Raw genomic sequence first — 23,108 nt, forward strand, 5'->3', positions numbered from 1 at the left:
TCCTGCCTTAAGGCAAAGGAAGGTCCTATTCTTGCCACTCAGGTGGGAGATAGATCTAGTCAGACTGCAGTTTCCAGGGAGCAAGTACCCTTCCTGGTTTCTCTTGTTTGTGCAGAATTGTCATTTCCAGTTCCTGATGGAAGAGTCATTATTGCAAATGATATAATTCTGCTCTATACACACATAATATTGTTTAGTTCTGTGCTGAGGATAGGTCCTGGATCCTGCCGATAATCTTGGGGGTTAATGGCCCATAACCTTGTTTTGTAGACTAGGCCCTTTCTCCACACAGAAAGAGTATATCCACCCACAGCCCTTTTCATTCTAGCCCTTGGTTTCATTTGACTGTTGGCAGTAAGTAGCCTTGTGGCTTGGCCTTTGGATAGAGAGTGAGTGGCAGTGCCCTTTGCAGTCAGTCACACCCTGAATAGTGGAGTTGTTCCCTCTGATCTCACTTCTCTTCCCTTTTGATTTTTGTTAATTCATTCCATCTCTGAATTCTGGAATCTGGTTGTCCTTATATCTCCTGGAAAATGATCAGAGCACCCCTTTTTATAGCAGTTTCCTGGATATTTTAAGAAGTAGTAATCAGTGGTATCCTTAGGTTATTCCAAATAGTGTTGGATCATTCATCCATAAGTATCAACATATATCATGGGACACCTTTGTGCTTACTACCATGAGGAATACAGAAAGATGATTACCATGTGGTTAACCATCTGCTTCCATGAAGCTTTTAGATTCTAAAAAGACTCTTCTTGTTAAACCTTGATACTCATGTGGAACCACATGACATTGCTGGCCCCCAGCAAGGCTAATGAATCACTGTGCTTGTGCTTTATGTCTTTCTATTCCTACCATCCACCTCAGAAATGGAACCCATGAAGCCAGCATTCCTTAGATAGGAGTTTGTCAGATACAGTGCTTCAGCTAGGCAAGATCTGGCTCACTGACCACTCACTTACTTTGTTCTGTTACAGAAATGGCAGCGGCGGTTCTTCATCCTTTATGAGCACGGACTCTTACGCTATGCCTTGGATGAGATGGTAAGTGTCCTCACCACTCCCTGTCCCCATCGTCTGTCAAGTCCCCTGTGGGTGTCATTGGCAGCATTATGTGTCAGTGTAGTCCTGCTCTAATTTCTGTTTGGGAGTTTGGAGTGTGGTACCAGGTAGAGATAACTCTGCAGATAAACCCAGGTAACTCTGGGTTTGAGGCATAGTCTTCTGTTGTCCTGAGTAAGAGGAAGTACTGAGAGAGGAAGTCACTTCTGTTTAGGGCCAAAAGGAGTTTGGACTTTGCATTAGGGAAGTCCTGGTCTCAATGGAGATTTGAACTGACTATGACACTAGGTATGGGTGAGGACAAGTAGGTTCATGTGCTGTCTTTCCAGGGCTGCCTGGAACTAATCCCAGTGTGATTGGTTTCACTTGTCACATTAGATCTTGGTATAGATTTTTTTTTTTTTTTTTTTTTTGCTGATGTAAGAGATTTGACATTATTTTCAGTGTTCTTCTGGTCACTAGGCCAGAGGTGTAAGGACTCCTTTGTACTTTGATACTTAATGTGGTTTTTCATCTGCTTCCTGAGTGTGATGCTCTTACTCCAGAGGACAACCCCCTTAACCCAAACAGGTGGAATGTTTGGCTTTTCTTTCCTACTCATGCCAACTTTTGTCTTTCCTCTATAAAGGAAATTTCTCTTCCCTAGCGGAAGTATGACTGCATTTATAAAGGGTTAAAGTAGAAGACTGCCTCTTACTGTGGATAACTGTGTGCACATGCATGTGCATACATATAGGCAGTCTTTGAAAATTGGGACCATCCTGGAAAATCTAGTCATTTGTCAAATAGGCCAGCCTCACCTGTCACATGCAGAGTAAGAGACTTCTAGATGTGAACAAGATAACTGCCATCCAAGGAACTTGTAAGGGACATTGGGATTTGGGAGCGATTGTTCTAGTTCACATGTAAAAGGCCAGAGTGGGTTGGTTTCCTTATTCTTTGTGGTCACACTTTTTCTACTCTTGATCTGGAGACCATTAATACTATGAACCTATACCTGTTATCCTCTGTCTCTATCTCTGTTTCTGTCTCTGTCTCTCTCTTTATGTGTTTCTGTTCCTCTCTCTCTCTCTCTTGCTCTCTCTTTCTCTCTCTTTCTCACACAAACCACATTGTTGCTTTGTTCTTGGGAGAGGTGGTACTGAGAATTGAACTCAGGGAATTAGGCATTTTGGTAAGCACTGTCACACATGAGCAATGCTCTTAGTCCTTTTGTTTGTGTTTCCTCTTTTTCACCTCCATCTCCCATTTCACCTCCTTCTCCTCCTTTTTTCTTTTTTTCTTTTTTCTTTTTGTTGGTTGTGGGGCTTGGACTCTGGTTCTGGGCACTCTCCCTGAGCTCTTCAGCTCAAGGCTAGTGCTCTGCCACTTGAGCCACAGCACTCACTTCCAGCTTTTTCTGTTTATGTGGTACTGAGGAATCGAACCCAGGGCCTCATGCATGTGAGGCAACTACTCTACCACTGAGCTATCTTTCCAGCCTTTCCTCCTTTTTTCTTTTTAGGTCTAAGACTGGACTCGAACTCTGTACCTGCTGCTTTTGCTCATTGACTAGCACTCTACTAACTGAGCTATGCCTCCAACCTCCCCTCCTCCCATTTTTGGTGGCTGATAACAGGACTTGAACTCTTAAGCTTCAAGCTCCGGTTGGTCCTTTTATTTCATGGATGGCATTCTACCACTTGACTCATACTTCCAGTACAGCTCTTTTGCTAATTAGTTGGAAATAGGTTGGGCTTTTCTCCCCTGGCTAGCTTAGAACCTTGATTCTCAGATCTCAGCCTCCTGAATGAGTAGGATTACATGTGTGAGCCACTAGTATCCTCTATGTTCTCTTTTTGAGATTTCACCTATCTTTGCCTCAGCTGACCCAAAGTAGTTGGGATTATAAACATATGCCACCATGTGTAGCTTCATTGATTGCTTTTTAAAGACTTTTTGTCTCTGTTCTTCTGGTGAGGTTTTATATTCAGTGAATGGACTGCTGAGGGTTTTGCCATACAGACACCTGTGGTGTAGAGTAGTTTGAGATGGGTGGGTTGGAAGTGAGGATTGATGGATGGTGAAGCAGGAGAGTGAGACATGCTTTTCCTTTGGGGTAGAAGGCAAGTCTAAAGGGGACAGACTTTATTCTGCTCTTGTCATCTTTCTGACTTGGCAGTCACATTGACAGCAGCCCTAGGGTGAAGGCTGGGATCTTACGATTTTTGAGTTTACCCTGCCCTCCCCAGGCCTGACTGGCCTTAAGCCCTGCAACTGGCTAATAGTATAAAGGGAACCACAAGTGGTCATTGCATTGTACTCAAGCTGAGTTGGGGCCATGAAACAGCTTCCTGGACTTTGCTTGGTAACCAATTATTGCAGTTGGAAATCTGTTTTCAGGACCAGCTAAGTTTAGCAAAATCTATTCTTCCCCTTTTTTCAGTTGCACAGCACAAAGAAGGTGACTATTTATTGGGCAGCCTTTGTGTTGGCATAAACATAGAGCACATGCTTTATCCAAAGCATCACTGCTCAGTAATTGAGACCATTGAGCCAGGAGTGCTGATACCTCACAGCCTTCAGTGGTCTCCTGACAACCTGAGTGTGGGCTGGCTAATATTTCATGTGGTGTGTAGTAGACATGGGCCAGTGCCAGGGATGGGGGGAGGTGGGAAGCCCCAGGAAAGTCTTGGACTGAACAGAGGCTATTAGGGCTGAAAGATCTTGTGCATTGGCTGCTTTCTGACAGATGACCTTGGAACTGGAGGAATGACTGGGTAACTAGTTGGTGCTGTTCCACCCATGTGGTGGGTGATACTCATGCAACACTTCCAGGGGCATTATTTTCACTAGTAAAAACCAGCAGTGGCAGTTGTGTTGAAATGTTTTTAGAACCTCACATTGGGCTTATAAGACCTTTTCCTGTTGCATCAGGAAACTTACATGAGGCCATGGGTATAGAGGCCAAACAGTAGCATGCATGGGAGCTCTCCTTAAAGAGGCTAGGAAGGGGAGCTTTCCTACATCAAGGTTTGTCCTTGATAGCCAGGATGAGCATACATTCAAATGAGCCTGTGAACTCCAATTCTTCTGCCAGCTTTCTAGTGCTGGGCTGGCAGCATCCTGAGACCTAGAGTAGGAGAGGGTCTCTGCAGACAAGTTCAGCACAGCTGGTTCAGCACAGAATCCTCTCCGAGAATACCTAAAACTGGTGGTATTCCAAGGGGTTATTGTACCTCAGTGATGTATGACAATGTCTGCAGCCATCTTTGTCACAATCAGAGCAGGTATGTGCCTAGAATTTAGGGAGTAGATGCCAGGGATACTGTAATACCTTACTATGTATAAGACAGCCCTCTACAAGAAATATTGCCAAAATAACAGCAATACCAAGGATGAGAGCCCTTGAATAATTTGGTCAGTGGTTAACTTAAATTTTAGTTAATTTATTATTATTTATTACTGTTATTATTTTTGATGCTGGTCCTTGAGCTTGAACTCAGTGCCAAGGCATCATCTCTGAACTTTGTGCTAAAGGCTAGTACTCTGTCACAGCCCCATTTCCAACTTTTTAGTAGAATAGAGGTTAGAGTCTCGTAGACTTTCCTGCCTGGGCTTTGAACCATGATCCTCAGATCTTAGCCTCCTGAGTAGCTAGGATTACAGGTGTGAGCCATCAGTGCCAGACTTATTGTTATTATTTTGGACAGAGGGCCTTGAACTTACCTGGCTTGCTTGCTCAGGGGGCATTCTTGCTGTTTGCTATTTATTTTGGAGATGGAATTTCATAGACTTATCTGCCTAGATTGACTTTGAACTGTGACCCTCTGAACAGCTAGGATTATAAACATGATACCTGGCTTAATTTTAATTTATTTAAATAATTTAAATATAAGGTTTCTTTTGGTTTATGACTTTTAATGTAATTTTGTAAGAGACAGACCATGCCAACAAAAAGTGGAAAAGTTTGTAAATTGTAAATACTCTTTCTTGTTTAAAATATGTTTGATTTGCTATTAGCTCTGTTCTTTGGAAGCACAGTGAGAGAAATCCTGTGAGAGAGTTGTGGGGAAGGAGAGAGTTGTGGGGAAGGTTTGGCTTCCAGCCTTAAGGGAAATGGCATTTGTAAAATAGAGGTAGACTCTTTCCTACTCTGGAGGAAGATTTCTGTGGGGCCTTCTGACATCAGGCCACCCCAGGGATAGCATCACATATTTCTTCCCATGGCGTATAGGGCCACGGTGCCTGTAAAGTGTTTTCCCACAGCAGCAGCTCTGAGTAGTCTATATCCACCTCTGATGTCTGATCTTATCAGTCCTGCTAGGCCCAGTTCCAGCCCTGGCTGGTGGCTTACCCTTCTGCTCTATGTAACTGTAACATTTTATGGCTGTTCAGTTCCTTAACACTTAATCACAATCTACTTGGAATTTTTAAAAATACAATATTATACTTGTTTTTATTAGTTAAATGTTACCAAGTAGATAGTGACATCCCACAGCCATGGCACACCCCCTCACCCCCATTCATTGCGTTCCTGAAAATTCTTGGTAGGTTTCTGCATTGTCTGATGTGTCCCAGAGATAGTAAATAGTTGTGGCATTGAGCTCACATACTTTTTGGTGCCTTGCTGCAGAATGTGTACTTCCAGCTTGGGAAAGGACCAGCATAGGTAGGAAAACAGAAGGTAGCACAAGGGAATGATCCTAGCAAAGTTAGGGATATATGGTACCCTTCTAAAAATTCTGAAGACTGAATGGTGAAGGTTATCTTAGTCTTTCTTGGCTGGACTGGGGGAGGCAGGTAGATGTCTGAGGGTTACGGCATGCCTTCAGGAGAAAGCAAGTAGTCAGTCCCTTTCCTGCCAGTGAACTTTGGGAACCTCTACCAGGAGGGGTTGCTGGACTCCGTCAATCTCCAGGGGCTGACCATTGCCTTTCCAGGCAGCTAAGAGATGGGATCACTTTTCGGAGTCTCTTTTCCTTTTTTGGGAAATATTCTTTTTTATGTATCTATGTACTGTGTAACTGGTGAGTGTGCAAGGGAGGCAGATTTCCCAAAAATGGAAAAGAAACTTTCCAGATGCAGGCAGGGGTGAGGTGGACTCAGAGTAGCTGCACCAGTAAGAGTCTGAGAAATCTGGCCACACCTCCTGCTTCTCAGGAAAGAATGGAGCACAGGATCAAGGAACTTGAACAGCCACCTTTTTTCGTCTGCTTTTTCCCTTAATAATGGCTGCCCATGATTCTCCCAGGCTCTCACTGTGGATGGAACTCTTGGGGACTGACTTGGCTAAGATGTTGGTGTCATCTGCCCAGAGACTTCCTTTTCCTTCTGGGAAGTAAGGCAAATATGATCTAATTTTGAAAACAATTTAAAAATTTTATTGTATTATAAAGTTGATATACAGAGGAGTTGCACTTACATAAGTTAGGTAAGGAGGAGATTTCTGTGTTTTGTTTTTTGTTTTTGTTTTTGCCAGTCCTGGGGCTTGAACTCAGGGTCTGGGCACTTTCCCTGAGCTTTTTTTGCTCAAGGCTAGCACTCTACCACTTAAGCCACAGTGCCACTTCTGGCTTTTTCTGTTTATGTAGTAATGAGCTTCATGCATGCTAGGCAAGCATTCTACCATTAAGCCACATTCCCAGCCCATGAAAGACATTTCTTTTTGGACAATATCAACCCTTCTAATTTTTGTTGTTGCTGTTATTGTTTGTTTTTTGACTCACTGTAATAGATTAACTGTCCCTCATTGGAAGGAGCATTGTAGATGTAGGAATGCTTTCTGTTTCTCAGTGGGGCCTTTAGTATGGAGGAAATTTAAATACTATTTTCTGGAAACTGGGGCCTGAGCTTTAACCCAAGCTGGAAAATTGGGGGAGGAGCTAGGGGGACACAGCTTGTGAGACTCTGTGGCCCTTTCTGCTTGTTCACAGCTGTGATTGGTCTCCCACGTAAGTAGCAACTAAGGATGGAAACTGTCAGCAGATGATCTATCATAGGTGGATCACGAAAGAAGAGGTAGACTACTAGGTGTGATAACCTGGGAGTTTCTAGCTGTCATCTGATCCAGGCTTTCTATGTTATAGATAAGGAAATCTAACTGGAAGAGTGTGACTGAGACTGTCTCCTAGGGGCTGAAGCACAGGTGTGGGGAGAGTAGTGAGTTTCTTTGATCAGCAGTGTATGAGGTAGGGGCCTGTAGAGGCCTATGTTTCCATAGAGGCCTTGCAGGCAGTTTGAGGGCTATGTGCTGCTTTACTTTGGCTGAGTGTCCCCCAAGGGTATGTGTGTGTATGTATATATATAAATAAAATCTTTGTTCTCAGGGGTGCCATTGGGAGATGGTATATGGGCCTTTAAGAGATGGAGCCTTAGGTCAGTGGGGATATAATAGCAAAAGGGATTGTGGGACTGTTCTCTTGCCTCTTCTTAGTTAGAGATAGTATCACTGGCTCTGACGTGTACTTCCAGTGTAATGTGACACACTTACTAAAGGCCCATATCAATAGGGCTTGGAATCGAAGCTCTAGAAGCATGAGCAAAAACAAAACCTCTTTTACTAAACATGTTAGTATTTTGTTAGTGCTACAGAGCTGGCTAATACTTTTTCTCCAATATGGAAGATAGATGTGGCCAGCCTAAGCTTTGAAAAGGGAAGAAGTTAGAGAAGAGCATACAGGAACTAGTCAGGTAGGCAGAGAGGGTCAGCTAGCAGGCACAATCAACCCATGCAGGTGAGTCTAAGATGACAAAAGTAGTTTAGGTTAGCCTAAATCCTCTCTGTGTCCTTGTTCCCAAGGCACCTGTTAGAGTACAGAGAGCACCCTGTACTTATTTCCATGTGGGTGTCACCTTTAGGGAAGTGGGCGCCGTGAAGGCTGGGCCTACATCAGTGAGAGTTTGTAATAAGTGTGTAATGGGTGGGAGGTGGTACATCTGCCAGCCATCCTCCCTTACTCTTTGATATTTGTATCTCTGTTGTAAACATTTTAAGGCCTCTGTCTAAAGAGCCACCTTTTCAAATTTCCGACCATGCTGAGGGGAGTAGTACTTAGGTACGGAACCCAGTGATTGCCTCAGCTACCCAGTTAGTACCTTTCTGTCTTAGAGACTGTCCAGTGTCCTTGTCTTCCTCCACAGTATTGTAAGTTATGAAACAAGGGCAGTAAATGGTAATTAAGTGTCAGTGCCATAATTAGGTCCTAGACAATCTCCTTTCCCAGTACGTTTGCAGTTATCTAGTAGTTATCAAGTAGGCTCAAGGGCACCATGGTGGTGGTGGCTATGCGTCTTGTCTACCTGGATACCATCTGTCCGCCCTTTGTCATATGTAGTATTCTTACAGTGATGGGGTTGACTTGCTGGGGACAGTAGGAGCAGCAGTTCTCTGACATTGGTAATGGCTTTGTTTCTCCTGGGGAAGGTTGGAGAGGATGGGCTGTGATTGGCATCTGGTCACCACCTGCAGAGCTTGGGTGGAGTTCCTACAGCTGCTGGGCATTGTCCTGTAGGTTTCAGGCTGCAGTGATTATGGGCTGGATGTCTCACTCCTGCAGAGAGAGGAGTGCTAGGAAAGTGAACAGCTTGGAATAATTGGCTTGGAAACTAATTAAGTAGCAGCAGGGAAAGAACTGTTGAAAAAGAGTCATTTTATGAAAGCTTACAACAGAAAACATGTAGGGATGAAAAGGCAAAGCCTTGTGCTAATACCAGTGTGTTCACAAATGAGTGTGCAACAATCATGCTCATAAACAAAGTGGACCATCATGGAGGCTACCAAATTCTTCAGGGCAAATCCTTTCCATCATTACCTTATACTCTCCTCCCTTTCCCTTCCCCTACACATACTGGGACTTTCTCAGATATTCCTGCCATTGAACCTGGCCCACCTGACTATATGCTCTTGGCTTGGCACCTTCCCAGTAATAGGTAATACTATGGGTTAGAAAACAGTCTGTGAAGGCTGGGAAGGTGGCTCAGTGGTAGAGCGCTCGCCTTACATGCCTGAGGCCCTGGGTTTGATTCCTCAGCACTACATAAGCAAAAAGAAAAACGCCGGAAGTGGCGCTATGGCTCATGTGGTAGAGTGCTAGCCTTGAGCTAAAGAGCTGCGGGACAGCACCCAGAGTTCAGGCCCCACGACCGGACCCCCCCCCCCCAAAAAAAAAAGAAAACAGTCTGTGAATTGAAGGCTGACTGAGGTCAAGCAGCTGAATATGTATCTGTCTTCTTGCTCTCTTCCTGTTCAGCCCACTTTCATAAGAATCTTTAGCTGGATGCTGGTGGCTTACGCCTGTAATCCTAGCTACTCAGAAGGCTGAGATCTGAGGATCGCAGTTCAACGCCAACTGAGGCAGGAAAGTCCATGAGACTCATTATCTCCAATAGAAAACCAGAAAACCGGAAGTTGCACTATAGCTCTAGCGGTAGAGCACTCTCCTTGAGTTGAAGAGCTGAGGGACAGCGTCCAGGCCGAGTTTAAGCCCTGTGACTGACCAAAAAAAATATAAATAAATTAAAAAATCTCTACTATGGCTATAAGGAAGAAGAGGGAGAGGGTGGCTTTTTATCATGGTAGAAAGCTCTTTGAGCCCAGGGAGAAAGTCATGCTGATAGGGTCTCAGAAACACAAGTGAATAATGTGAGGAATCTTAGGAAGGGCAATCCTCTTATTGTACTGTATGTTCACCTGTCTGAGGCGTGTTGGTGTAGATTGCGAGGCATTTCTTTGTGGGGTAGGCATTGATCACACATACAACATGTTAGGTATTGATGCTATAACAAGTTGCCACAAAGTAGGTGGCTTAAAATCACATACTTTCTATCAGTTTCTAGAAGTCAGGTCCAAGACAGGGTATAAACAGGCTGCTCCTTCTGAGGTTCTGAGGGTAAATCCCTGGTGCTATCTTTTGCTGCAGTGGCCATTGCATGCCTTCCTCAGCTGACCATTTCTGCCACCTCTAGTATCTGTCAGCCTATTGACTTCTGTGACCTGTCAGCTCTCCTGTTGCCTCTTTCTGATGAGAAGGACCTTCAGGGCTGCATTCAGGGCCCACTTGGATAAAATCAAGAGTGGTCTACCATCTCTTTAATCTCACCTGCCTTTTTGCCAACTAATGGAATGCTCACAGGTTTCAGGAGGAACATGCATGGCTATGGGGCTGTTTTTCAGCCAGCTGCAGATGTGACCAAAAGATGAGGCAGAAACAGAAGGGCTTGTAGATCTTGTCTCAACAGTTTCCAGAGAGATGGTGCGAGCCAAGCCTGAGAGCTACAGTGAACTTTCCTGGACCTATCCAGGAGAGTAGTGGGAAGGGCCTTCCCTCTTTCTAGCAGAACTTCTGCCTTTGAGTGGAGGGTATAGCTCTTCCTTTCTTTTTTCCTCAGCTCTCAGTGAGCTAGAGGAACTCATCAGGGATATGTAGTATTCACTGATGCTACTGTCAGAGGTGAGCCATTACAGATAGAAAGGAGAAGGAAGCCACAGGGATGGATGGTGCCAATGCCATTTGGGCTGCAGTTTTTTCTAGAGTAAGGCAGCATCAGATGTCCATGTGAGGAAGACCAGAAAGAGCCAGACCTTTCTGCAGGCTGGGTGAAAGATAAGGCTTTGCCCAGGTTGTAGTAGCTCAGGTTAGCTCAAGAGACAAGCCCACGTCCCACAGTGGAAAATGGAGCTATATCACTGTTAAGTGACTTGTTCAACGAGAGGGCTCACAAGGAGGAAGAAGAGATTGCTTATTGTCCTTAAGAGTCTGTCATCCTATAGTGAGCCTGGTCTTATGTTTATATCTCACATATAAAGTTTAAGTCAAGCCCAGGAAACTGAAATAAAGAAATAGGGACAGATCAGGTGGAGGAAGAACAAAATCAATCCCAATACTACTGGGCTTTGAAGGACTTGGAGCAGTCCCAGCTGTGTCCTGCTTCCAGCCAGCCTCACAAAGCAGGTTTATCCTGTTGGGCAGAAAGGTCTGAGAGGTACATTCTCTCTTACCCCTGTCCTTCCTGAAGTAACCTGGCTTCCACCTTTATCTCTGCACCTCAGAGTCTGCTATATGGCAGTTCATTCTCTCCCTGAACCCACTCTGGGGTTGTGCCTGGCTCCTGTCATCTGGCTGAAGAAGTGATAGCCAGTAGGGCCGTAAGGTGCCTACGGCCTGGGACCTGGTGGCACCTGTTCCTCAGCTGAAAACAGGTCATATTGGTGCCATCAGCTGTCCATGCACAGGGTACAGTGGCTATCATTGTGGTAGAGCCCTATGGCTTACCTCCTCTGGGTACTCCCTACCTTGTTAGGACTAGCTAGCCTCAGCCATCAATACAAAAATGAGAAGTCATGTATCACCACAGCGTATCTTCTTTCATAGCTGCAGGAAGGTCAGTAACTTGCCCAAGGTTGAAGCTTTTTCCAGGTAGAGCTGGCATTCTTGCCTGAAGGCATAGGTTACAGGCCCATGGACTGGGACATTCCAGAGCCTTATCTGGTTAATGTTTGTTGAGTGCTATTGTGCCAGGATGAGCTGGAGCAGAAGCGCTGTACCTTTGTGGCCATTGTTGCATGGCTCCATACATGTTGAAGGCATAAAGTGCCTGCATTGAGCTTGTATGGTACAGGGAAGTCATTGGGGAGCAGAGGGTCAGGTTACCTCTTAACTCTAAGCCCTGAGTTAGTAAGATCTACAGGCTTGCACTGGAATGGGATAAGGCTGATTTGAACCTGGGTGGCAATGACTCCAGTGGCTTCTCAGCAAGAGACACAACCCAAAGAAACTTGTACTCTGGAGGCCTGCTGTAGTGTAACTGGAGGGACCATGGTAGTAGATGCATGTAGTGTCAAGAAGGAGGAGCCTTGGAGATAAGTGCTCACCTGTGACAGGGCAGGAAACATGAGACCCCTACCCTCTGAGTAGAGGGTAGGAAGAAGGCTCCATAGCTACCTGCTTATGGTTCCAGATACAGGTCCACATTCACCAGTGGTTCTCAGGGCTGGGTTTTGTGTGAATAAGGCATTGTCCTCAATGAACTAGTAAGCTACTGAGGGACAGATGCTCCTCAATATCCATCTAGCAGTGAGCAATAGGCATGCAATAATTGTGGGTAAATAAAATACTGCACCCAGCACTGCAGCTGGTGTCTCTGGCATCATCTCCAGATGGCAGTTCCTTATATAGGACCATTTCCCTATGCCATATGACCCATAGTCCTTCTACTTGCCCATCTTTAGAAGATGGGGACTGTTAGGACCCTTATCCTGGAGAGTGTGAAGATAGGAGGGAAAGGCAAGAGGCTGCAGTAGAGGGGGCAGGGAATGCTATGGTGAAAATGTTTCCTATTTCTTACCTTTTTTTTGGGGGGGGGTCTTCATTATACATTGGAAGAATGCACAGTTGATACTGTGTAAGAAGTTAAGAAGGCAGTCAGTTGGCCCAGGCATACCTGCATAGCTCTATGTAAATGCTGCCATTGAGAGTAAACTATAGGCATAAGAATAAAACTCACATAGGCTGGAAATGGAAGTGTGAAAAAGCCAAGCAATAATATGAGGCTCTAATATTAATTCCCCTAGTACTAGCACCAGGAATGAAGGAAGGAAGGGAAAAGGAGGAGAGGGGAGGAAGGAAAAGGAAAGGAAAAGAAAAAAGAAAAAGCTTTCCTTTGTTATTGATGATATGGTGACCACTCTGGGCCCTGTTGCTAAACCAAGAGTCCTATTACCCAGCTCTTAGCACTTCCTTCGGCCCTGGCTTTGTGTTTCCATTGCCTGTATCATACTATCTCTTTCATGAGAGCACGGGAGATATAGCACAATTCTTGACAAGACTCCTGTGGTCTGTGTGCCAGACCTCAGTTGCTCTGTTTCATATTTCAGACCTGTTTGGTCATGTGGAGACCTCATGTTCATAGCCAGCCCTAGAGCTTCAGAGAGGACAGGCTATCATATATCTCATGTGGATTCTAGTTGTCACATATTGGGCATGTATGAAACACCATGGGGACATTGCCATGTCCCTGAGGATCAGAGAGGAAAGGCAGAGGTTTGGAATTTACCTTCTCATTGTTCTTCCTGGACTGGGAATATACTGGTGATAAGACCATAACAGGGTTAATAGGAATTTTGTAAGGCTTCTGGAGGCCTTGGCTACCTCTTACCTTGGTCTCTTCCATATTCTGTCTCTTCCTTGACTCCACTGTTTGTGGCTTGCTGTGCTGAGCATGAGGGGAGTAGCTGTTTTCTCTTTATGTCACCTGACATTTTTTTCTCTCTCTTCAGAGGTTCTGTAGGGAAAGATGGACACTTCCTCCTCAGGCTGCCCGTTGAGGTGAGAACAGGGCCAGCCAGATGAATGGGCTGTCACCATTGCCTGATTCCTGCAAAGGGACAGATGGGGGACCGGGGGGGGGGGGGGGAGGCTGTGACTTAACTCTGTGGCTTGTTTCTCCATCTACAGACAATTGGGAAGTAACAGGTGGGTGTGCTTGAAGGCTACCCGTAGGCAGCCTGTGCAGTAGTCTGAAGGGACAGAGTAGGGTTAGGCCCACTGTACAGGACATGCTTCTTTGGGTGCAGTTTCACATTTGAATGCTACATAAACAAGTGGCAGTTTGGCACCGTTGGTCTTCTCCATATAGATACCCTTTTCTTGATTAGGAGAAAACATTTGTCTGATACTAGATTTTTCTGAACACATCCAGTTATTTGTTTTAAAAGTTGTTGTTTTTTTTTCATTCAAAGTCAAGCATTTGAACTGTGTAACTACCTTGGTATTTGGAGATGGTCAGCTCCAGCTTCTTCAAGCACCAGGTACTTTGCTTCAGTGACTGCCTTAGGGTTTGCTTCCAGTGAAGAGAGCATAATATGTGCATATACAAGCAGAGAAGTGCATGTACTGGATCTGAGAGCAGAACCCGACCCTTAAAAAAATCTTTTGCTTTCTCATTGGCATGATAGTTGAGAAGGAGGAGATATACTATGTGATACATACTTATTTTTCTCCCTTTTATTCAGTCCTTACCCTTGGGTCTCATGATCTGATATATGTGGAGGCTGAAAATGGACCAGATGGGAAGTTTCAAGACTTTAAGGGGTTTTGTTTTTATAAAACAATAAGTGTGGGGCTGGGAAGGTGGCTCAGTGGTAGAGCGCTTGCCTGGCATGCTTGAGGCCCTGGGTTCGATTCCTCAGTACCACATAAGCAAAAAGAAAAAAGCCGGAAGTGGCGCTGTGGCTCAAGTGGTAGAGCGGTAGCCTTGAGCTGAAGAGCTGAGGGACAGCGCTGAGGCCCAGAGTTCAGGCCCCACGGCCGGACCCCCCCCCCAAAAAAAAAATAAAAACAATACGTGTACATAGTACTACCCTCTTCCAGACCTCCCTAGCTCCTGAAAAAGCTGGTTTCAACTGCTTAGTACTTATGCCCATCAGACAGGTTTATACCACCAAGCTATATCCTATCCCTCATGTAAAGAACATGTTTTTACTACTACATTTTCTTGAGTTTCAAAATATAGCATGTATATTGGGATTAAGCTGGGGGCTGGGGACTTACACTTGTAATCTTAGCTACTCAGGGGGCTGAGATCCGAGGATTGACCTTTGAAGCTAGCCCAGACAAGGGAGGCCAAGAAACTTTTATCTCCAATTAACCACCAAAAAGCCTGAAGTGGAGCTGTGGCTCAAGTGATAGATCACTAGTCTTGAGCATAAAAGCTCAAGGACAGTGTTCATGCCCTGAGTTCAAGCCCCAGGAGAGAGAGACACACACACACACACACGCACGCACGCACGCGCGCGCACAAATGTGTTACATCTCTTATCCTTCATCCTGAAGGATGGCTATACTGAATTAAATATTGGGATGGAATTAGTAGTTATATCACCATGACAGTGACAATATAAAAAGTGTACATTTAAAGGATTGTATTCCTTCTCTTATGTAGAATTTGACTTCTTCCACCTTCATTTGATTTTCTGTTAAAATATCCCTAATTGAACTTCAAACTTCCCAACAGAAATGAGTAACTCCTCTCAGCCTAGGATAGTGATTCTTTTTTATTGTAGTAGTAACACCCCTCATGGGGCCTCTTGCCCCTTTGTTCTAGAGTGGACTGGCTCTTCTGCTGCCTGCATTGTAACTCTTGACTGGATCTCTCTTTCACCTTATTCTAGGATTTCCTTCTTTTCCTAGGTTCTATAGGTCCATATTTCTTTCTTCTGGTGTTCCCCCTTCATTCTCTCCTGAGAAAGACAGGAGAGAAGAAAGGTCTTCGAGGCTCTGACCATCTGAAAATGCCTCTCGTCCATACTCTGGATCAGAGGCTGTGCTTGCTGTTCTTCCGAGATCAGAAATCATTTTCCCCTTGGAATTCTGAAAGCATTGTTCTTTGTCTCTAACCTCTACAGTGCTGTTTAGAAAAAAGTCTGATGCCTAATCCTTTGTAAATGAGATTAGTTTTCCTTCTTCAAATGTTGGAGCTTTTTTTTATTCCTTGAGCTCTAAAATTTCATTGAGATATGCCTTGGCATGGATCTGTTTTCTTTCATCAAGTGGGAAACCTGTGTGCCTTTCAACATGGAAACATGTTCCATTCTTTTGGTGGTAGATGTCTCTGCTTATGCTTGTTTGCTCTGTGACTTCTTCCTCCTCTCTCCCTCTACCTTTCCCTCTCCCTCTCCCTCTCCATCTCCCTCTCTCTCTCTCTCTCTCTCCCTCTCCCTCTCTCCCTCTCCCTCTCCCTCTCCCTTTTCCCTCTTCTCGTGCCTGAGATTTCCTGCCATGTTCTCTGGATAGTCTCTAATGTTACTGTTTCTGAATTGTTTTGTTGGGCCTGAGGTTTTGTTACCCCTGCCTTATAGAACTTTTATTTTACTTTTATTTCAGTTCACTATTTTTTTTCTCTTACAACTCACTTTTGTTCTATGTTCCCTTACAGAATGTATTATTCCTATTTCGTAGTTGTAATAATTTTTTTCTTTCAAAAGTTTATTTAGTATCAAGCAATAGGAGACTTTGCTTAACAATACAGAACATTTCAGGGGCTGGGAAGGTGGCTCAGTGGTAGAGCGCTTGCCTTGCATACGTGAGGCCCTGGGTTCGATTCCTCAGCATCACATAAGCAAAAAGAAAAAAAAAAGCTGGAAGTGGCGCTGTGGCTCAAGTGGTAGAACACTAGCCTTGAGCTGAAGAGCTGAGGGACAGCGCCCAGGCCCAGAGCTCAGGCCCCATGACCGGACCCCCCCCCCCCCCCAAAAAAAATACAGAACATTTCAAGACGAGTTACAAAAGAATACCACATTATTTTCACTTGAAACTGGCATCCCTTTTTTACACCTGCTGGCAAGAGAAGAAGAAAAAATCTAGCATATGGCTTAAAGATAAAATAACTCTATGGAAACTTTTAAAGTGAAAGGTGAGGCTTATGTTAAAAGAATAGATTAACATATTTAGTAACCTATTATTTTTTTTTTCCTTTTGATGACCTTTTTTTTTCATACACAGACTAGAAATAACAAAATTTTATATGTCTTGTTTTTTCCTGCCCAGGTTGATGTTTCAAACAAAGTAGTTTTAAGTTCCATCCATTCAGGTTTTAAGCATTTTGATTTATTTAAAAAGAGATTGTTCCTAGAAAAAATTACTTTGGATAGTATACAAGATGGGTGGAGATAGGCTATTTCCCAACATCAGATGGTACAGTCAATATCTGCCATATGGCTGGTCTTTTTAGACGCCCTTTGCTGTCCTTGCTGAAGGTGCTTTGTGTCTTGAGTTAGTCCACTCCTCTTGCCCATAGGAATCGTATATCTCCTCTCTGAGTCCACATCCATAATCATAGTAGTCAGCTCTACTTTGAGCTGGGGTGCTGTAGCTGTTATCATAGGAATCGTAACTCTGGTGTTCATCCATTGTCATAATCATATTCTCTGTAGGTTTCTTGTGTTGGGGTGGTGATAAGAGCTCTATACCCACTTAGAGGCATTCCTCTAGCCCTGCGAGTAAAAAGTTCTCTTCCCTGGCTCACTGGCCCTGGGGTGGAAAGGACTCCCCTGGGAGCTGGCGTCCCTTGTGGTACACCAACCCCCAACTGGCTGGGCTGTAATCCTCTTCCTCTGGCTACACCTCTTATAGTAGGGTGGGCTTCCCTCACACCACTGGAGCATCTGCATTCTCTGCACCACCATCCAGATATGTTAGTTCCTGAAGCTGAGCTTGCCGGATCTGTCATTGTAGTCAGGGGTGAGGAACTTTTTTATTTCTTCCAAAGCATGTCCCATTTGGGCACGGGCTTCTGCTGGTGGAGCAAACACTTCAGTGAGCACATGGAAGTCATTATTGAGGTGGAAGTACCTTGCTTCCCCACTTTTCCTCAACTCTTCTTCCTTTGCCTTGTCTCTCATGGAGCCTTTTCCAAGGATGGATGTTTTTGTCAGGGTTTCATTTTGTAGGCGCTTCACAGAATGGCCACATGGACCCAGCTTTCCCGTAGAGTTGAACTTGGGAAACTGTTTTACAGGAATGAACACTTTCTGTCCTGGCTTCATGTTCTTATTCATCACCACATCAATGTACTTGTCTTCATCCTTGCTTTCTTCTTTTTGAAACTTTTCTGTTTTGCGGTTCACTAGTGCAGATTCCCCATGCATGAACGAGGGGTTTGGCCAGTCTTTCTCCACCATGAGCTCAGGCAGTACTTCTCCATGCTTGCTTCCTGCAGGGCCCAGTACCCAGGCTCCCAGCTGGTAGTCCAGGCCTGCCCACCACTGCTGGGGCCACGCGGAGCTCCATCAACCACCTGCCCTGCATGCCAGTCCCACCAATAATTCCTTTAATAATTTGAGCTACTTTGAAGTATCATCTGCTCTATTCTGACATGCACTTTCCTAGTTTACTTTCTGCTGGTTTTGCCCTTGGGTTTTCTCAAACAAGTGTTAACCTTAGAATGAGACCGTCTGTACAGGATATACCTGGGGATGCTACTGAGAGCCCTGACTTAGAAGGATTGACTGGAATAGTTGGGAGAATCTTCAAATGTTGCCAGAAAGGAAATTCTCCACCTCGGTTATTTGGAGAACACCAGTTGTAAGCGATCCTTCTCTTGGGCTATTCCCCAAATAGGAATTTCCTCATCTGTAGTGTAGGGAGACCTCTGTATAACAGAGTATCTCCCAGCGATGTGTCTGAGTCAGAGCATTTTCAGAGAGTGACTCTGGTTGCTGCTGGTAGGTACGTGGTGAATCTCAGGCTAGGGCCTCCAAGCCTGAGGCTTTTGGGGGTCTGAGGAAGTCTTGGCTTATTTCCTCCTGACCCTTCTCCAGAAACATCCTGTGTCCCACCTCCACCTTCCATGTATCCAGCTACTCCTCATTCCATAACTTATCTGCTGTTTCATGTTTGCTGTTGTCTCCTTCCTGGCCTTTTGTCCTTGAAAGTTTTGATTGTATTTTCTCTGTGGTCTTTTTTATAAGTTTTTTTCAGGGAATTGAACTTGTTACTATGTTTGGTTGATCAAACTGGGTACCTTCGTGTGTGTCAGAAGTGGTCTACATGCTGATGAGGTGTGCTGGTCGCCACTGTGGGCAAACTATTCTACCTTCCCTACTTCTGTTCCCTGGCCTTGTTTGGTCCTAGAGGGTCATAATTATTGTTATGGTCCCATATAGATCTGTTTGTACTTTTCAGAGTGCATGTATGTTGAATGTGAATGCACCACATCTGCCAGTGACACCTGCTTGTATGTATGCTGAATTAAATACTGTGTCTGTGATTTGCTCCAACCTATTTTATGAAGATAAGATACTTTATGAACAGTTGAAATTGCAGATTTCTTGTTGGAACTCTTGCTAGAAGCCTAAGAGTTAATGATAACTGCTATTCTAGAAGAATTGGATGGAGGCAGTTTATCTAATCTCCTTTGGTGAATGAGCCCTTTACTCATGGGCCCAGTCACCTACTTGGGCTCAACAATAAGACCCTTGTTGTCAGGGCTAGGACAGGTTCTGCCACTGATACTCTGGCAGCCTTGAGAAATGCCACCAGGGAGACCTGGGGCTCAGACTTGTCCTTATTTCAGGGCATGAGCACTGGTGTATTTTCCTTCTCTTCAGTCCACATGTCTCCTTGAGGGCTGTGCCCATGGCCTTGGGAAATCATGAAAGGTTGAACTTATTCATTCATGTGTTATTGCTTTGCTGATGTGCCTTGGATGTGCTTGATGTTGGAAAAAATAAAAGATAGAAAAAGTCCTTGCCTTCCAAGATCTTATAATCTAGCCAGCCATGAAAGGGGTTGGCAACTGTGGGGAGCATAAGCTGTAAGAGAAACAGGCAAATACATTGGCCCTGCCCATTCACAGGGGCTAGATGAGGGGCCAGCTAGAGAGCTCTGTGGTTTCCCTGGAAAGAAAAAAAAGACTAATTGAAGGGTGAGAGAGTGGTGTACTAGGCAAAGAAAGTGTCCCATGCATAAGGCAGAATTGTCCAGAGCAGTGAAGCTCCCCATGACCAGAAGTATGTAGGTACATGAAAAAAACTAGGGGAAGCAGAAAACAAAGTTGCTGAGTAAATCTTTCCACTTGGAGATAAAAATCACTTCATATCATGGTGTATGTATCCTCTTAAGTGTGTAGTTACATGAGACAAAAAAGAGCAAGATTACAAAAAATATAAATCCTGTTCTTTTTAAAAATAATTATTTAAAATTTTATTATTATAAAGGTGATGTACAGGGAAGGTTACAGTTATATAAGTCAGGTAAAGAATACATTTCTTTTCGGACAGTGTCACCCCTTCCCTCCCTTTCTTCCGGTTTTTCCCTCCCATTCCCACCAACAAGTTGTATATATAGTTCATTTTCATCGTAGTGTCTAGTGAGTGCCACTGCTGCATTTGTTCACCCTTTGTCCCTCCATTTCTGTGCAGTTCTATTGTTTTTGATGTGAATATTCTATCCATCAGTTTCCTGTGTCATCCTTGAAAGCATATCCTTCATTAGGTACACTTTACTTCCAAGTTGTTTTCAAATTTTCACTTTTCTTTGATACAGTGACTTGGAGACCATTCTTTCAAGTAGAGTTGCTTGATGTAGAGGTTATCAATATGGACGGTGGGTAGTGTTTCACAATCTGTGTACTCCTATTAGCAAGAGGGCTGAGGTCATTCCCTGTCTTCTGTTTCCTTTCTCTGTGTCCTACCCACAGACTTGGGTGACTGTTCCCCTGGCTATAAGAGAGATTTTTTGAGCAAGGCAGGCCACATTTGACACTGTTGTGGTCTCAGAATTGAGGTAGCCTTATCCATTGGAGGACTGCAGCTCATTAAGAAACCTTGTTTTAAATCCTCTCTCTCTCTCTGTCAAATCAGAACCAGCAGCAAAGGACCTGTGGTGATGGATTTTTACCTCAATCTCTTCACTCCTTACCTATACCTCTAAGGCTGAGTAGGGGTGGCCAAGAGCTAACATCAGAGGCTCACTTTGCTTAGGGCTTAGCTCCCCCCCGTCTGGCTCTGAAATAGAGCCTTTCACCCTGCTTTGAAGAAACAGACTAGATAACAGTTAATCAAAGTGTTTCTTTTCTTTCTTTTTACTTCACTCAGAAACAGGGTGACAGAATGTTTAGGGAGCCAGCTTTTGGTTTAGGTCTCATTTCCCAGAATCTAAGCTCCTCTGCTTCCTCCTTCAGCCCCTGACTCTATACCACTCGTTTGGCCTTTTGGAATAGGGATGGAAACAAAACCGTTTCCAGCCCCAGAAGGTTCCTGCTTGTTTAATTCTCATGTCTCTAAAAATATCTTTGAGCCTCTGCTGGCTCTGTGGGCCTGTTACTCTCCCCCCAACCCCCACCCCTCAAGACTTAGGGAAAGAAATAAGATCTCCCTCTCATTGCTCTTTCCAGGCTCAGAAAGGAATAAATAAGAATGCTGAGTTTCCAAAGTTGAAAGGGGAAAAACTGCCTTTGTTGAGCCTGGAGGGTTGCCACAGTGTCTGGCCACCCTAATGACATCGCTACCCGGGGCAAGTCCATATTCTGCAGGTCCCTGTTCCTTCTCTGGGAAGGGAATGGAGAGGATGAGAGCAAGGATTCCTTCCTTCCTCTCTGTGCAGGATGACAAGAGGAGCTAGGTCCTGACCTGTACAACAGGACAGGCTGCCTTGAGGAGCTGTGTGTGGGAATAGATCAGCTCCCAGACCCTGGCCATGCCTGGTGAGCACAGGCTGAGGGGGCTGTGGGAAGCCTCCACCCTCCAGGCTGCCTATGGCCCTGGGAGCTTTCTCAGGCATTCCTGGATTGGGACAGAGCCTCAAACCCCTCCCATTTTACCCCCAAATATTGGATGCCTGCCTAATTGAGGCTTTATTTATCTCCACATTTTCCCAGCTCTGCATAAAGAGACGTGCAAGTGGGTGAGGCTTACATATTCTCCAGAAGCTTAGAGGAAAAAAGGGTTTGAGGGGGCTAAGGAGAACAAAATATATATGAGGGTCTGCTTCCTTCTCCTCAGGGGAAGGGTGAGAGGGAAAGCAGGGCCAAGGAGCTGCCAGTAAAATGGCTACTCAAAGTGTTTCTTTTCTTTCTTTTACCCCACTCAGAAACCCAAAAATAGCCCTGTCAGAGGCATAGCATTGAACATGCCAGCTGAGAAGAGCCAGCTGAAAGCTGCTGCCTTTCCTCCCTTCTCCCTAGTCACATTCCTCTTTTGCAGATTCTTTCCTTCTTTCTTAGGGGTGTAGCAGGTGGTTACATTCTTCTGTGGAAACACTTGAGGAAATGTGAAAAACTGTCCTTGCCTTTGCATTTCTTGTAGCTTTCAATTTTTCTACTTACATTTTTCAAAACAAAGCAATCTTTTCTCTAAAATATAGGCCATGAAAAGACATAAAGATGGCATTGGATTTGGGAGTCAAGATTGTATGAGGCAGGCTGGGAAGGTGGCTCAGTGGTAGAGCGCTTGCCTTGCATGCATGAGGCCCTGGGTTCAATTCCTCAGCACCACATAAGCAAACAGAAAAAAGGGGGAAGTAGTGCTGTGGCTCAAGTGGTAGAGCGCTAGCCTTGAGCTGAAGAGCTGAGGGACAGCGCCCAGGCCCAGAGTTCGGGCTCCATGACCGAACCCCCCCCCCAAAAAAAAAAAAAAGATTGTATGAGGTAGAGCAAGTGCCCCAGAGATTGTTCAATATTCCTTTACTTCCCCCCAGTTATAATATATTTACTGTACACATTTTGGTAAACACAGGAAGACACAAAGATTAAAAAGCCAACCAATTCTCCATCAAAGTCCTCTGATATGATTGTTTGGTGTTTATATGATGACAAATCCTTTTAGGTTCACTTGCCCAGAGTGAATCCCAAAAAAATCCTTCCTGTGTCATAGGAATAGATAGTAGAGGATAAGAATGTATGCTGTTCTTGGGGTGGTAACTGCTTCTGGTGCTGTAAATACATTTGGCAAGCCCACCACTGCACTGTAGGAGCCAGGGCAGAGGGCCAGGTAGGCATTGCAGGTGTTGGGTAAATTCAGAGGCTTGCAATTTACATCCCAGAGTACTTAGACTTGAGACCTAGCTTATCAAGGATTGCTGCTTTCCTGAAGCCTCAAGTTAGTCTGGTATAAAGAAGAGCCCAGAGCACATACCAGGGTCAGAGACTACCATGTGGCTGGCTAAGTGAGTCCTGAGACTGGTAGTCAGGCCCATAGCTTATTGCAGGCTGTATTCGTTATCCCTCTTTGTGGAATCACCCAAACAAAATCAAGTTGAATTAGTTTGCCCTCTGGCAATTGTCAGAAAATACTTGAATTGATATGTGTGGATTGAATTCCAATTCTACCATCTGTTAGTTGACTCTGAATGCCTTTGCAATCTCTATAAACCTGACCTTTCTCATCTGTATTGAGTAGATTGTGAGAACAGCTTTCTAGGGGATGTCTATGTTTCCTGTCTTCTCTGAGTATTCATTTAGAGCAAGGGAGAAGGCAGGAAAACCATCACTGTTTCCTGCTTGCTGTGCTTGCATGGCCTTCAAAGGGAAAGGCTCTGTCCTATCAAGGCTGTCCCTTCCCTCTCAGGC

General features: G+C 44.6%; 1 protein-coding gene and 1 pseudogene across 5 annotated transcripts in view; one reads left to right on the top strand and one right to left on the bottom strand.

The window, feature by feature from the left end:
* The window catches only part of Mprip (myosin phosphatase Rho interacting protein), a 145,863-nt gene that overhangs the window by 34,251 nt on the left and 88,504 nt on the right, over positions 1-23,108 (top strand). For all 5 annotated transcript variants that reach the window (XM_070027539.1, XM_070027538.1, XM_070027537.1 and 2 more), the window contains exon 3: positions 981-1,046. In XM_070027539.1, the coding sequence (XP_069883640.1) occupies positions 981-1,046 (66 nt within the window). The remainder of the gene's footprint in view (positions 1-980; positions 1,047-23,108) is intronic.
* On the bottom strand, positions 16,742-18,391 carry LOC138830494 (KH domain-containing, RNA-binding, signal transduction-associated protein 3 pseudogene; annotated as a pseudogene).

The sequence above is a fragment of the Dipodomys merriami genome, unplaced genomic scaffold (genome assembly GCF_024711535.1).
Source record: "Dipodomys merriami isolate MVZ:Mamm:240054 unplaced genomic scaffold, mDipMer1.0.p SCAF_19, whole genome shotgun sequence".
In the NCBI taxonomy this organism is placed as follows: Eukaryota; Metazoa; Chordata; class Mammalia; order Rodentia; family Heteromyidae; genus Dipodomys; species Dipodomys merriami.